General features: G+C 39.2%; 1 protein-coding gene across 1 annotated transcript in view; it reads left to right on the forward strand.

The window, feature by feature from the left end:
* Nucleotides 1-14,402, forward strand: part of HTR4 (5-hydroxytryptamine receptor 4) — a 200,872-nt gene extending 186,470 nt beyond the window's left edge. Inside the window, exon 6 of the mRNA XM_012504670.2 lies at nt 14,162-14,402. Coding sequence (XP_012360124.1) covers nt 14,162-14,249 — 88 coding nt within the window. The 3' untranslated portion in view covers nt 14,250-14,402. The remainder of the gene's footprint in view (nt 1-14,161) is intronic.
* The last annotated feature ends 367 nt before the right edge of the window (nt 14,403-14,769 follow it).

Below are 14,769 nucleotides of genomic sequence, written 5' to 3' on the forward strand. Positions count from 1 at the left end.
TTTTCTTTCCCAAATTCTGCTTGGCTCTCCCTCATCTGTGGCTGTTTTCTGTTTCAACTAAAAGTGGCTGTTCCCCTGTCTCCAGCTTCCTCCTGCTCTTCTGCAATAGACCAGTTCCTGTCTAACTCTGAAAGTGCTCTGTAAGTCTGTCACTGTCTGTTGTGAGTCTGTCTGTGTCTGCCTATTTATTTCTTTATACAAAATATCCTTAAGTGTCTGTTTATACTTCTGTCCTACAGGACAAAGTTAAGGGTGCCCAATTGTTGGCACAGAACTGCCAAGCCCATATTAATATTGTTTCAGTGGTTTATTTAATTTTCTATTTTTAAATGTTTTAATGATGGGTTTGGCTTCTTCCCTGTTCTGGGAGCATGGCCTTCACAAGCCCTATGGGAGATGAGCACTGTGATGGAGCTGAAATCACCCAGTATAACTGTGATTCTTAGAAGTCCTCTCGTCTGGATTACCCCCAGTGCTCCAATTCACTTCTTTATCTCCTTGGCTGTAAGTGGTGGACTCCTTCATACTTCTTAAACAATTGATCGTGACTAAATAAGGTACTTTTTTAAAAAGTTTTCTAAAGAGACTACTTTTTAGAGCAGTTTTAGGTTCACAGCATAATTCAGGGGAAGGTACAGAGATTTCCTATATGCCTCCTTACCCCAGGCACAGCCTCCCCCATTGTCAATATCCTTTTCCAGAGTGGTAAATTAGTTACAACTGATGAACCTATATTGACACATCATTACCTCCCTGAGTCCATAGTTTACATTAGAGTTCATTCTTAGTACTGTACAGTCTGTGGGCTTGGACAAACACATAATGACATGTATCTACCATTGTGGTATTTTACAGAATCATTTCATTGCCCTAAAAATCCTCTGTGCTCTGCCTATCTCTTCCTCCTCCTCCCCCACCCCAACGTCTGGCAACAATTGATCTTTTTATTTTCTCCATAGTTTTACCTTTTCCAGAATGTCATATTATTTAAATAATACAGTGCATAAACTTTTCAGATTGGCTTCTTGCACTTAGTATATGCATTTAAGATTCCTCCATGTCTGTTCACGGTTTGATAGCTCATTTCGATTTGGCACGGTATAATATTCCGTTGTCAGAAGCACTACAATTTATCCATTCACCTACTAAAAATTTCTTGGTTGCTTTCCAGTTTTAGCAATTACAAATAAAGCTCATGTATACATGTGTGCAGGTTTTTGCATCAACATTTTCAACTCCTTGGTGTAAATACCAAGAAGCTCAATTGCTGGATTGTATGATAACAATATGTTTAGTTTCGTAAAAAAACAGACAAAAACTGTGTTCCAAAGTGGCTAAACCATTTTGCATTCCAACTAATTTTGTATGAATTACTGTTGCTCCTCATTCTTGCTAGCATTTGATGCTATCAGTATGATGAATTTTGATTATTTTTATAGGTGTGTAGTGTTGTCTCATCTCCATCTGCAATTCCCTGATGATATATGTGCAGCATCTTTTCATTTGCTTATTTGCCATCTAAATATCTTCTTTGATGAGGTGTCTGTTAAGGTCTTTGGCCCATTTTTAAAATTAGGTTGTTCATTTTGTCATTATTGAAATTTAAGAGTTCTTTGTATATTTTGGATAATATTATGTCTTTGGTATAAGGTATGTCTTTTGCAAATATTTTCTCCCAGTCTATGTCTTGCTTTATCATTCTCTTAACCTCCAAGAGCAAAATTTTTAATTTTAATAAAGTCCATCTCATCAATTATTTCTTTCATGAATTGTACATTTGGTGTTATATCTAAAAAGTTGTCACCAAACCAACAGTCATCTAGATTTTTTCCTAAGCTATCCTCTAGTATTGTCATGGTTTTTATTTTATATTTAGGTCTATGATGCATTTTGAGTTAATTTTTCTGCAAGATATAAGGTCTGTGTCTAGACTCTTTTTTTTTTTTTTTTTTGCATGTCAATGTCCAGTTGTTCTACCACCATGTGTCGACAAGACTATCTTTTCTCCCTTGTATTGCCTATATCTACCTTGGTCTGCTTCTGGGCTCTCTATACTGTTTCATTGATCTCTTTGTCTATTCTTTGGCCAAACTATACTGCTTCGTTTACTGTAGTTTTATATTAAGTCTTGAAATTGGGTAGTATCAGTCCTCTGACTTATTCTCCTCCTTCAATATTGTGTTGGCCGTTCTGGGTCTTTGTCTCTTCATATAAACTTTAGAATCGGTTATTCTTTGTCAAAAAACAAACAAACAAAAAAAACCTCACTGAGATTTTGATTGGAAATGCATTAGATCTATAAATCAATTATAAGCCTTGACATCTTGACAATATTCAGCCTTTCTATCCATGAGCATGGAATATACCTCCATTTATGTTCATATTTGATATTTTTCATCAGAGTTTTGTACTTTTCTTCATATAAATCTTGTACATGTTTTACAATTTTACAACATTCCAGTACAAACTTGAAAAGCAGGCCAGCTGTGGTGGCTCATGCCTGTAATCCCATCACTTTGGGAGGTCGAGCTGGGTGGATCACAAGGTCAGGAGATGGAGACCATCCTGGCCAACGTGGTGAAACCCCATCTCTACTAAAAATACAAAAAAAAAAAAAAATAGCCGGGCATGGTGGTGCATGCCTGTAGTCCCATCTACTTGGGAGGCTGAGGCAAGAGAATTGCTTGAACCCGGGAGATGGAAGTTGCAGTGAGCCAAGATTGTACCACTGCACTCCAACCTGGACAGCAGAGTGAGACTCCGTCTCAAAAAAAAAAAAAAAAGAAAGAAAGAAAGGAAAAGGAAAGCAAAGCAAAGCATTGGTGATAGCGGACATTCTTGACTTATTCCTGATCTTAGGGGAAATATTTGAGTTTCTCACCATTAAGCCTGGTTTTAGCTATGGGTTTTGTGTAGATTTTCGATATCAAATTAATAAAGTTCTCCTCTAGTCTTAGTTTACTGAGAGCTTTTTAAATCATGAATTGAGGTTACACTTTGTCAAATGTTTTTTATGCATTTATTAATATAATCATGTGATTTTTCTTTTTTAGCCTACTGATATGATGGATTACATTAATTGATTTTCAAAAGTTGTATTTGCCCTACATACCTGAGATAAATCCCACTTGATTGGGTGGCAATTCTGTGTATACATTGTTAGACTTGATTTGCTAATATCTTGTTGATGATTTTTGCATCTGTGTTCACAAGAGGTATTGATTTATAGGGTTTTTTTTTTGTAATGTCTTTGGTTTTGGTACAGGATAATGCTCATAGAATGAGTCAGAAAGTATTCTCTCTGCTTGTATCTTCTAAAACAGATTGTAGAGAATTGGTATAATTTCTTCCTTCTATGTTTGGCAGAATTCACCAGTGAACCCATCTCAGCCTGGTACTTTCTGTTTTGAAAGGTTATTAATTTTTATTCAATTTCTTTAATATATATATAAGCTTATTCATATTGTCTATTTCTTCTTGTGTAAGTATTGGCAGAATGTGTCTTTCAAGGAATTGGTCAATTTCATCAAGGTTATCAAATTTGTGGGCATAGAGTATTTTGTAGTACTTGATTATTCTTGACTATCCCTTTAATGCCCATGGTGTCTATAGTGATGTCGCTTCTTTCATTTCTTATATTAATAATTTTTGTTCTTTCTCTCTCTCTTCATTTTTGTTTAGACTGGCTAGAGTTGTATCAATTTTATTGTTGTTTTCAAAGAACTAGCTTTTTGTTTTATTGATTTTCTCTATGAATTTCTTTTTTTCAATTTCACTGAATTCTCCCTTAATTTTTATTATTTCATTCTACTTACTTTGAATTTAGTTTCCTCCTCTTTTTCTAACTTCCTAAAGTAGAAACTTAAATCACTGATTTTAGATCTTTCTTCATTTAGTCCAAAATATTTTATAACTTACTTTGAGATTTCTTTTTTGATCCATATGTTATTTAGAAGTGTGTTGCTGAATCTCCAAGTATTTCAGAATTTTCCACCTATCTTTCTGTTATAGATTTCTACTTTAATTCCACCGTGGCCTGAGAGCAGACATTGTGTAATTTCTATTCTTTTACATTTGTTAAGGTAAGTTTAATGTAGAATGTGGAATATATTGGTAAATGTTCCATATGAACTTAAGAAGAATGTCTATCCTGGCATTGTTGGGTAAAGTAGTCTGTTGATATAAATTTTATTGATTCTTAGTACTGTTGAGTTCAATTATGCCCTTAACTAGTTTTCTGCCTTCTGAATCTGTTCATTTATGATAGAGAAGTGTTGAAGTCTTCAGCTATAATCGTGAATTTATCTATTTCTCCTTGCACTTCTTAGTTTTTGCCTCCTGTATTTTGGTGTTCTGTTCTTATGTGTATGCAGTGTTAAGGATTACTATGTCTTCTTGGAGAACTGACCCCTTTATTATTATGTAATGCATCTCTTTATCTCTGATAACTTTTCTTGCTCTGAAGTGTGCTCTGTTTAAAATTAGTGTAACTGCTCTCATTTTATTTTGATTAATATTACCTTGGTATATACTTCTCCATCCATCTACTCTTAATCTATATGTCTTTATATTTAAAGTGGGTTTCTTGTAGACAACATATAGTTTGGTCTTACTTCTGATCAATTTTGACAATCTCTGTCCTTTAATTGGTGTATTTAGGCCATTATCATTCAAAGTGATTCTTAACATAGCTAAATTAATTTTTTGTCTTCTATTTGTTGCCCTCGTTCCTTTGTTCTTATTTTTGCCTTCTACCCTTTTTCTACCTTTTGTGGTTTAGAATAAGCATTTTATATTATTCTATTTTTCTATCTTTTCTATCATATCAATTTAACTTCTATTTTTACTTTTTTTAGTGGTTGCCCTAGAGTTGGGAAAACATATTTAATAACTAATCCAAGTCCACTTTCAAATGACACTATACAACCTTTTGGTAGTACAAATACCTTATAATGACAAAATAATCATAATTCCTCTTCTCATCCCTTATTTTATTGCTGTCATTCATTTCATTTACACATAAACATATGTACAGATAGTCACCAACTTATGATGGTCCAACTTAACAATTTTTCTACTTTATGATGGGTTTATCAGGATGTAACTCCATTGAGGAGCATAAAAGCATGTGTAATTAATAGATTATTGCTATTATTATTTTTGAACAATCTGTTATCTACTTGAGCAATTAAGAATAAGAAAAATAAAAGCTATTATTTTACTTGACTTATACCTTCTCTGATGCTCTTCCTTTTTCTCTGTAAAACTGAGAATCTGGCCTATTTATTTTCCTTCCATCTAAATAATGTCTGTGAAAATTTTTTTCTTTTGCAAGGCAGGTATACTGGCAACAAATTCCCTCAATTTCTATTTGTCCCAGAAAGTTCTTATTTCTCTTTACTTTTGAAGGATAATTTCACAGGGTTGGAATTACAGGTTACCATTTTTTTTTTTCTCTCAACGCTTTAAACATTTCACTCTACTCTTTTCTTTCTCGCACTGTTTCTGAGAAGTTGGATGTAATTTTTATCTTTGCTCCTCTATAAGTATTTTTCCACTCTGGCTTTTTGTCAGAATTTTTTATCTTTGAGTTTCTTTAGTTGGAATATGAAATGCCTAGTTGTAATTTTGTTGGCATTTATCCTCCTTGGTATTCTCTCAGCTTCCTGGATCTATAGTTTGGCATCTGACATTCATTTGCAGGGAAATTCTCCATGATTATTTATTCTCCATGAAATATTTCTTCTGTTTCTTTCTCTCTTTTTTCTTTTTCTTGTATACTTGTGGTGCACTTTTTTTTAGTTGTCCCATAGTTCTTGGATACTGTGCTCTGTATTTTTTTTCTGTCTTTTTTTTCTTTTCAATTTTGGAGGTTTCTATTGAGATATCCTGAAGCTCAGAGATTCTTTTCTCAACCATGCCTAGTCTACTAAGTCCATCAAAGGCAGTCTTCATTTTTGCAGCAGTGTTTTTGACCTTTAGCATTTCTACTTGGTTCTTTCTCAGAATTTCCATCTCATTGCTTACGTTACTCATCTGTTCTTGCATGTCATCTACTTTTTCCATTACACCCTTAGCATATTAATCACAGTTGTTTTAAGTTCCCAGTCAATTCCAACATCCCTTCCACATCTGATTCTTGTTCTGATGCTTAAGCTGGCCTCTCCAACCATGTGGGTTTTTTTTTTTTTTTTTTTTTTTGCCATTTACTATGCCTTGTAATTTTTTCTTGATAGCTACACGTGATGTCTTTGGTAAAAGCACTTTAGTAAACAGCCACACTATTTACCGATGTGGTGTTAAGGTATGGGGGGAGGGGAATGGTTTGTAGTCCTGTGATCAGTTCTCTGTCTTCTAGAGAACCTGTGCTTCTGGGCTGTGAACTTCACACGTGCTTCTTAGTTTGTCACCCCCTTTGGTTCTTGGGTGGCTTAAGGGGGCTGGAGTTGGATATTTCCCTTCCCCCAAGGTCAGCTGGGCTAGATAAAATTCTAATAGGTTAGGCTTGCTACATGTTTCTCCTGAAGGCAGACATCGTTAAGAACAGAATGCTCTGGAATATTTCAAAATAATTACTTCCCTCCTCCCTGTCAGAAGCATGAGGGGATTCTTCTCAGATATTTACAGTGAAATCTGGTTGAGTTCCTGAAGGTGAAACTCACCAAAGTGAGAGGTCCCCTATTATTGGCCTCCCCCCTCGAGTTTTTATCTCTCATATACTTATCCACTCAGAGGCTCTAACAGTCTATCAATTACAGTCATGCCAACTCCATGCCCGTGCCTGGACTGTCCTCACTGCCCCTACAGTCAATGCATCAGCAGATCCTGTCAGCTCTACCTTGAAGCTATATCCTGAATCCAACTACATCTCAATACCTCCGCTGCTACCAACATACAGGACTTCTAAGCTCCAGAAATGCGAGATAATAAATTTGTGTCACCTGAAGCCACTAAGTTTGTGGTAATTTGTTGCAGCAGCAACAGGAAGCTAATACACCTCCTAATTTGCCCCTGGGTCTTCACTCCAACCTCACTCTAGTCCATTCAACACACCACAGCCAGAATGTTCCTTAAAAACATAAAGTCTTCAGGAACCTCCTCTGCTCATGACCTTGGCTGCCATCCTACTGCTTTTAGGACGAGGACAACGGTCCTTAGTGTGGTAGGTCCCTGCTGACTTTGTGCCCTCATCTTCGGCTGATGCCTACTTTGTTCCCTTCTCACCACATGGGCCTGCCCCCAGGACTGTGGGCCTTTGCTCTTGCTGGTCCTTTTGCCTGCATCCTCCGCACCCTGGCTTGGTGAGCCCCTACTCAATTTTCAGTTCTCATCTCCTGTCGCTTCCTCAGTGACAGAACCCTGACACACTAACCGAGATCTCATCCCCCTCTGACATGCTCTCATAGCATCACCAAATACCTCTCACTCCTGACACTACTTGTAACTATAATGTTACAGCTGGCTGTGGTCTCTCACACTACACTGCTAGCTCCATGAGGACAGGGACTGTGTCTCCATTCTGATATCTCCAAGGCATGGCACTGTGCCTGGACTGTTGTAAGCAATAAAAAAAATATTTTAGTAAATAAGTGGCTGAATGAATAAATGTCTAGGATTTGTGTTCGTGCAAAAAATACCAACTGTAAAATCTTTGTTTCCAGCTAACAGAACTCTGGCTTTTGTGAAACTGCCTTAGTATTGAATCTCTTTAAACCAAGGCACTTTATATTTTAATGATATATTAAATATATATTAAAATATTATATATTTTAATATGTTTTAATGATATATTAAATATATATTAAAATATAATATATTTTAATGATTAAAACATTTTGCAAACCTCCCTCCTCACCCAGTCTTTGTGAACACTGCCTTGCAGGAGAAGGCTGGGGTGATTTATAGTAAAGTCTAATCATTTCCTGATAATACCAGGCTGGGCAGGCAGAGGGGGCTATTATTACGCTACTAATTACCACATCCAGGCTGCTCTAAGTGCGATGCTAATTGCTCAGTGAATGAATTGTAGACTCAGGTAATTACCAAATGTAATGTGGCTTCCGTCATGTTTGAGTAAATTAATGCAAATGGGGGAAGCAACACAGCTTGAAGGGAGTTGCCGCTTGCATTGCTGTTGCTTGGGAAACAGCAGTGTTTTTTTATTAGATGTGAAACTGCCCAGGTATACCCGCCCATCTAGAGTTGTCTTTCCACCAAAGCAGCTGTGAGAAGGCAAGTAAGATCTCACACCAAATGGAACAGGGAGACTTTTGCCACTCTGACAGATGATTGTCTCTTTCTGGAGCTCTTTATCTGTAAAGCCATTTACAGATAATGCCAGGCTAGGCAGGCAGAGGGGGGCTATTATTATACTACTAGTTCCCAAATCCAGGCTGCTCTAAGTGATCTTTATTGATCACAGGGTTAAGGTTTCCTTAGCTCTGTGATCAATTAACAAGTGAATAAACATTTGTTCAGTTACTAAGGAAAGGATTTCTGCACTGAATTGGGAATTTTGTACTGAGTTCAAGTTCTACCTCAATCATCAGATAAGAGCAATACTTTTTGGCTGGCACTATTCCAATAAACATTATATGTGCATTATCTCATTTAATGTCTACAACAAGCCAGAACATTTGTGATAATTCACAGAATTAGTAAATGGCAGAGTCAGGAGTTGAACCAAGGCATTCTGCCTCAAGAACCTGTATTCTTAACTATTCTGCATTTATTTATTTCTTTGACCCTAGGAAACTCACATTTTCTGAATCTTGTTTTACTTACCAGTGAAGATTCCTGCATCCATTGCGTGTCCAGCCCTTCTATTAAGGCATTTGTAGATGTTCACTTTCACAACAAAGGTGTTAAGGAGGTGGGAGTAACTTATTTGACCATGACTCATAACTAGTAGATGGTAATTTGGGATTTGAACGCTATTCGGTTTGCCTGCAGTACCCTGTGCTTTCTTTTCTCTCAATATTTCCCAAATTGAGGGTGTTTAGATCCCCATGAATGGGGCTACAGACTGCTGGAGGTTTGCACACTCCAGTTAGAGACAGTGCATGAAGTTAGCCAGCAACAGCGGAGTGGACATGAACGCAGCTGTGAGCTCTGAATTCACAAGGCAATGTAAGTTTATAAGGTGGCCAACCAGGTGATCCCAGATTTGCTCCTATTATTTATTTATTACCAAAGTGAAAATACCAACTTAAAAATATATGCTTGAGTCATGGAGACTTGGGAATACTCAAACCCAGGGTATGTCTTTATAAGCCAGACTCCGGTTGGGATGTACTATCCTCTGCTAGACTCCTGCCAAGGAAAGCTTGGACTAGTTCCTCCCTCCTGTGTCTATCAGCCACCGTACCATGGTGAGAGGAACCACTCAAATGTTGTACAGTTGAGCCTTGAACAACATGGGTTTGAACCGTGTGGGTCCACTTACGCATGGATTTTCTTCTGCCTCTGCCACCCCTGAGACAGGAAGACCAACCCCCCTCTTCATCCTCCTCCTCCTCACCTTCCTCAATGTGAAGATGCTAAGGATGACAACTTTTATGATGGTCCACTTCCACATAACAAATAGTAAATATATGCTCTCTTCTTTATGATTTTCTTAATAACATTTTCTGTAGCTTACTTTATTATAAGTACAAAATATGCATTAACTGACTATGTTATCAATAAGGCTTTCAGTCAACAGTAAACTACCAGTATTTAAGTTTTGGAGCAGTATATACAGATTTTTCAACCGCACAGGGGATCAGCAACCCTAACTCCTACATTGTTCAACGATCAACTGTAATTGGAAAACCTGCCCATCTGCTTACTCTCATATCCACAGAGAGCTGTTGCCTTTCAACTGCCCTCTGGAGAAAGGGAACCTCCATTTGGAATATCCACTCCATTCCCACACTTCTTTTCTAGTTATTCCTGACAAGTGACTCATTAGCACATGAGAAACAGATGCTTATGAGGAGAGATGTGTGAAAAGCAGGCTGCTGTAGAGGTTGCCTGCATTCCACGGCAGTACATCTTTTTACGTGGTCACAGATGTCTGGTTGCCTTCTCAACTAGGATACCTTTTTCATGTGAACTCGGTGTAGGAGAAGGTGTCATTGCTTGCCAGTGAAAGTGATCTATTAGCCATAGAACAGGGCAAAGGTTCAGGAGTGTGTTCTGAGGTTAAGGGCACAGGCACCATGCACATTGTAACCTTAGATAAACTGTGTAACTGCTCTGAGCCTCAGTTTTCTAATCTGTAAGAACAGTCTAAGTAGAGCACCTGCCACTTAGCGAATGTAAAAGGTAAATTGTATACATGAAATAAGGTATGTAACTTCCAAAAATGGTACCTGGCACACATCCTAATGTCTTAATAAATTGAGCTGTGTATGATTTTTTAGTATTGTCATTCAGGTTTCTCCTGCACAAACATCCACTTCAGGGATATCCCTGCACCTCAGATACTAAAGCGCAGCCCCATTTCCTAGGGCTGTTTGGTCCTGAGCCCTTGTTTGAAGACTCATACATAAGTCATTAAGCAATGCTGCTCAGGGGCAAGAGCAATGGGGAAGGGGCTCCTGGCCTTGGTCCTGGCCAGGCCTGTGCTCACCCATCATGACACTCAGGAGACTCACTCAGCTGCTATGAGCCTTACTTCTCTCCTCTGTATAATACCAGTCTTATCACCTGCCTTGCCTGGCCTGCAGAGTAACTTTGATTATGACAGGAGTCCGTGGATAGGGAAATCAATTGGTGTTGCTTTAGTACGCATATTTGCCAAAAGAGGGCTTTGTGACTCTGATAAGGGAGAAGGGAAAGGCAAAGTCAGGGAGGCTTCTATATCTTGAGGCCAGTTAAGTTTCATCCATAAAGGAAATACAAGAGAAAAATATTTCTCAGCCACTAAGGCTATATGTACATCATCATCATCATTATCATTATCATCATCATCATTACATACTCTTAATTCAATGCAGAGGAGCAAAGTGAGGCATAGAGAGATTAAATAACTTGCCAAATGTCACAAAGTTGGTAAGTGGTGCTTTTTAATCTCAATAAAATAGTAAAATTAAGATTAAAAAGTAAAAAAAAATAATTTTAGCTTCAACATATTGAGCTTCTACTATGTGGCAGACTCTGTGTTAATGTTTTTCTTACATTATGTTATTTAATCCACAGAGCAAAGCTATGTGGTAGGTATCATTACCCTCAGTTACAGAGGTATAGAAAGCGATGCATAGAGAGATTAAATAAGTTGTCAAATACCACAAAGCTGGCAAGTGGTAGAGCCTGAATGGGAACTAGGTTTGCTTGACTCAAGTGAGGGTCATGGTTACTATTCTGCATAATGCAGCCCTCTAGCTGACGAGACAAGGCAAAGGGAAATAACCACACATGACAGGGCCTGAGAAAAGTTGTGAAGGCTAAACCTTTTGCAGAATTAAGTACATCATAAAATGGCTACTGGGAGTTATATTTCTATATCCAGAGCCTGACCATTCCTCACCACCTGTACAGCTACTTCCTGGACCAAGTCACTGTCTTCTCTCACCTGGATTATTGCTGTAAACTCCTAATTGGTCTCACCGTCCACACCCTACCTCCATCCCATATACTCACAATAGAGCATCCAGAGGGAGTCTGCTGAGAGGCCATTCAGACCATGTCGGTGCTCTGCTCAGACCCCTCACATGTAGTAAAAGCCAGAGCCTTATAGGGATTTTCAAGCCCACCCTCGCCCACTTGGCCCTGGCTGCCTTGCTGACGTCAACTCCTTTCATTCCTCCCCTTACTCTTTCTGCCTCAACCGGCTGCATCCTTGAGGTTCTTCAGATACACCAGGCAGGATCGAACCTCAGGACCTTTGCATCTGCTGTTCCCTCTACCTAGAATGTTATTTTCCCAGATAGGCACATGCCTCAGTTTCTCACTATATCTCACAGGGCTTGGTCAGTAGACAGAAACGGCCTGGGTATTTAAACACCATTTTAACATAAAATGTTGCTAACTAGGCATATAGTCATTAATTACTGAAAGAATGCTCTGAAGTATTATGGAGTTAGCAACTGCAGGGAGCAACTACTCGCTCTAGGGCTGAGAAAATAGATAAAATAATCACAAAAACTTAGACACTTAGAATAGGGACCCTACTGAGCAGAAATTTAGACCTTTGAGAAAGAGGGACTGTCTAGATGAACCTGATGTTTCTGAGGGGCTGCTGTAAGGCTGGTTCTGCAAGAGTTAGAAAGACTAACCTGGACTCAGCTGCTGCTCCAGGAAAGCACTGCCTCGCTGGGGTAAAGAAGCATTCCAGGAATGACGTGTATAGGAACCACAGCAGACAGAAAGCTCACAGGAGCGAACCCCTTTCCTTCCTCCAGCTTCCACTCCCCTGTGACATCCTGTGTTCATGGAGCTGGACAAGAAGCCAGCCAACAAAGCAGACATTTGGTTTGCAGAATGGCAAAGCCAAGTATGCAAGGCGTGGTTTGGAGGCTGAGCATCTACGACTCACTAGCTGGGACTCTAGCTTCCCTAAGGTCTTGCATATCTCACTGGGACCCTTCCTGGCCACCCTAGTTAATAGTGGCTGATCTGGCCCTTTCTATCTCTTTTCCCATTTTATTCTTCTTAACATTGACCTATCTGGCAAGTAGTAGCAGATGCTTTGGTTCTGTATGTCACATCTGCTTGGCTTAGCTCTCTCTCAACAACAGCTATGGTGGATGGTTCTGTGAGAGCTCGGACTCAGGCCCTTCACTGAGGCCCTGTTCTTCAATTAACACCTGCTTCTAGCCAGCTAAAGGGACTAGTTATTCTAGATTAGGGTTTCTCAATCCTGGCACCGTTGACATTTTGGGCCAGATAATTCTTTGTTGTGGGAGGCTGTGCTATGTATCGTACAACGTTGATCAGCATCCCTGGTCCCTACTCGCTAGGTGCCAGTAGCACTACCTCTTCAGTGACAACCAAAAATGCTTCCAAAATGGCCCCTGGGGGACAAAATGCTCTCTGCTGAGAACCACTTTTCTAGACTTATACCTAGTCCATGGGCTATGTGAGAACCAGTTAAGCACATGGGTATTTGCATGAGCTAGAGTGGGTTTGATTGGATGTGTCTTCATGTATGACCTATATTCCCGTGGGCATCACTAAACTTGACTATGCATTATTTTGCTCACATGTAAAATGAAAATGATACTATCTCATAGGGCAATTATGGGGATTAAATAAAGTAATTTATGGAGAGGGCTTAGTACAAACCAATTTGTCAATACAAATCAACAATAAATTATTGTAACTCAAAGCAAAGCATCAATGTAAGTCATGAGAAACTACCACCAAGTTGTTTTGTCAACATATGATGCCAAATAGCTGACTGGTATTTGTTTGTTTGTCTCACTGAAAATGCTTGACACTGGCCTCAGAGAAATGAGTGGTGAACATGCTTCTAAAATCTGTAGAAATTTCATAGGAATGGCTGCCAGATGCTGGAATCTGGGTAACTGATGATGAGACTCGCCTGCAATTGAGATGCATTTAAAGGCAATTAAGATATTGAGTGCAATTGTATGACACTGCAGAAAAATAATAAACACTTGTCAAGTAGTAAATTTCACTCTGATGCTTAGAGTCAACTTGCTGTTTGATTCATCTAATTGATTTACTGTTCCAAATGGCACCAAAAGGAATGAAAGTAACAAATATGGTTACATTGTATTTCAGGCTCTGAGTGGTTTATTCATCTCAATCAGCAGTCAGAACCCAAAACTATCCCTGGTAGATAGGACGTAGCATATTCAGGTACAGCTTGAGGTGGTACATAGGGTTCATTCTGATGAGTGACACAAGAATCCCAGGCTTTGTTGGCAGTAAGAAATCTGGGTTCTTGTCCCAGCTCTGCCACTTACCCCCTGTGCACTCCTAGGCCTGTCGTTTCCTCCAGGACTGTTTCTCCACATTTAATATGAGTAATCTGGGTGCAGTTCATTTGGTTTTCTATCTCTATGAAGTATCACCCCACCCCCACTCCCACTTCACGATACCCTCAGAAGTATGCAAAGAAAGGAAGTCAAGAGTAGAAGGAGTGCTCTTGACTTTGGTGCTGTTGAAGCATGCCTTTTGAATTCTCATGCCTTCTTTCCTTCCTTTCTAGGTACACCGTTCTGCACAGTGGACATCATCAGGAACTCGAGAAACTGCCCATACACAATGACCCAGAATCCCTGGAATCATGCTTCTGATTGAGGACATGGCTCACAACTTAGCCATTCATTCGCATTCATGTTTGCATGAACAGGTCACCCTGGCATCACTCCTGATCCTCATCACCACCAGTGAGGCACGAGGCAGTAGGGGCTGAGAGCCCAGAGGAGGTACATGGAGGACAGTGTTGGGGGGTAGCTGAGGCCAGAGCCTTGAGGGTCTCAGAGTTGTGAAGAAACTTCAGGCATTGTCAGATTCAGCCTCCCACGCAAAGCAGGAGTAGCATCTTCTATTTCATCCCTGAAAGTTGGTCAATCTCTGCTTATACACCTCCAGGGACAGGAGCTCACTACCTCCTAATTCAGGCCCTTTTATTTTGGAGAAGCTCTCATTATAAGGAATTTCTTTCCTTTCTTGGAACACAAACCTTTTGCTGCTCCAACTTCCATGCAGTTAGCCCCCACTTTCCCGTGAGAGGCCTTGAATACTGGAAGAGAGTAATCTGTCACCATGCCTGTGAGTTTTTTTTATAAACTGAACGTCTCCAGTTTCCTCTCC

This window comes from Nomascus leucogenys, chromosome 2 (assembly GCF_006542625.1).
Source record: "Nomascus leucogenys isolate Asia chromosome 2, Asia_NLE_v1, whole genome shotgun sequence".
In the NCBI taxonomy this organism is placed as follows: domain Eukaryota; kingdom Metazoa; phylum Chordata; class Mammalia; order Primates; family Hylobatidae; genus Nomascus; species Nomascus leucogenys.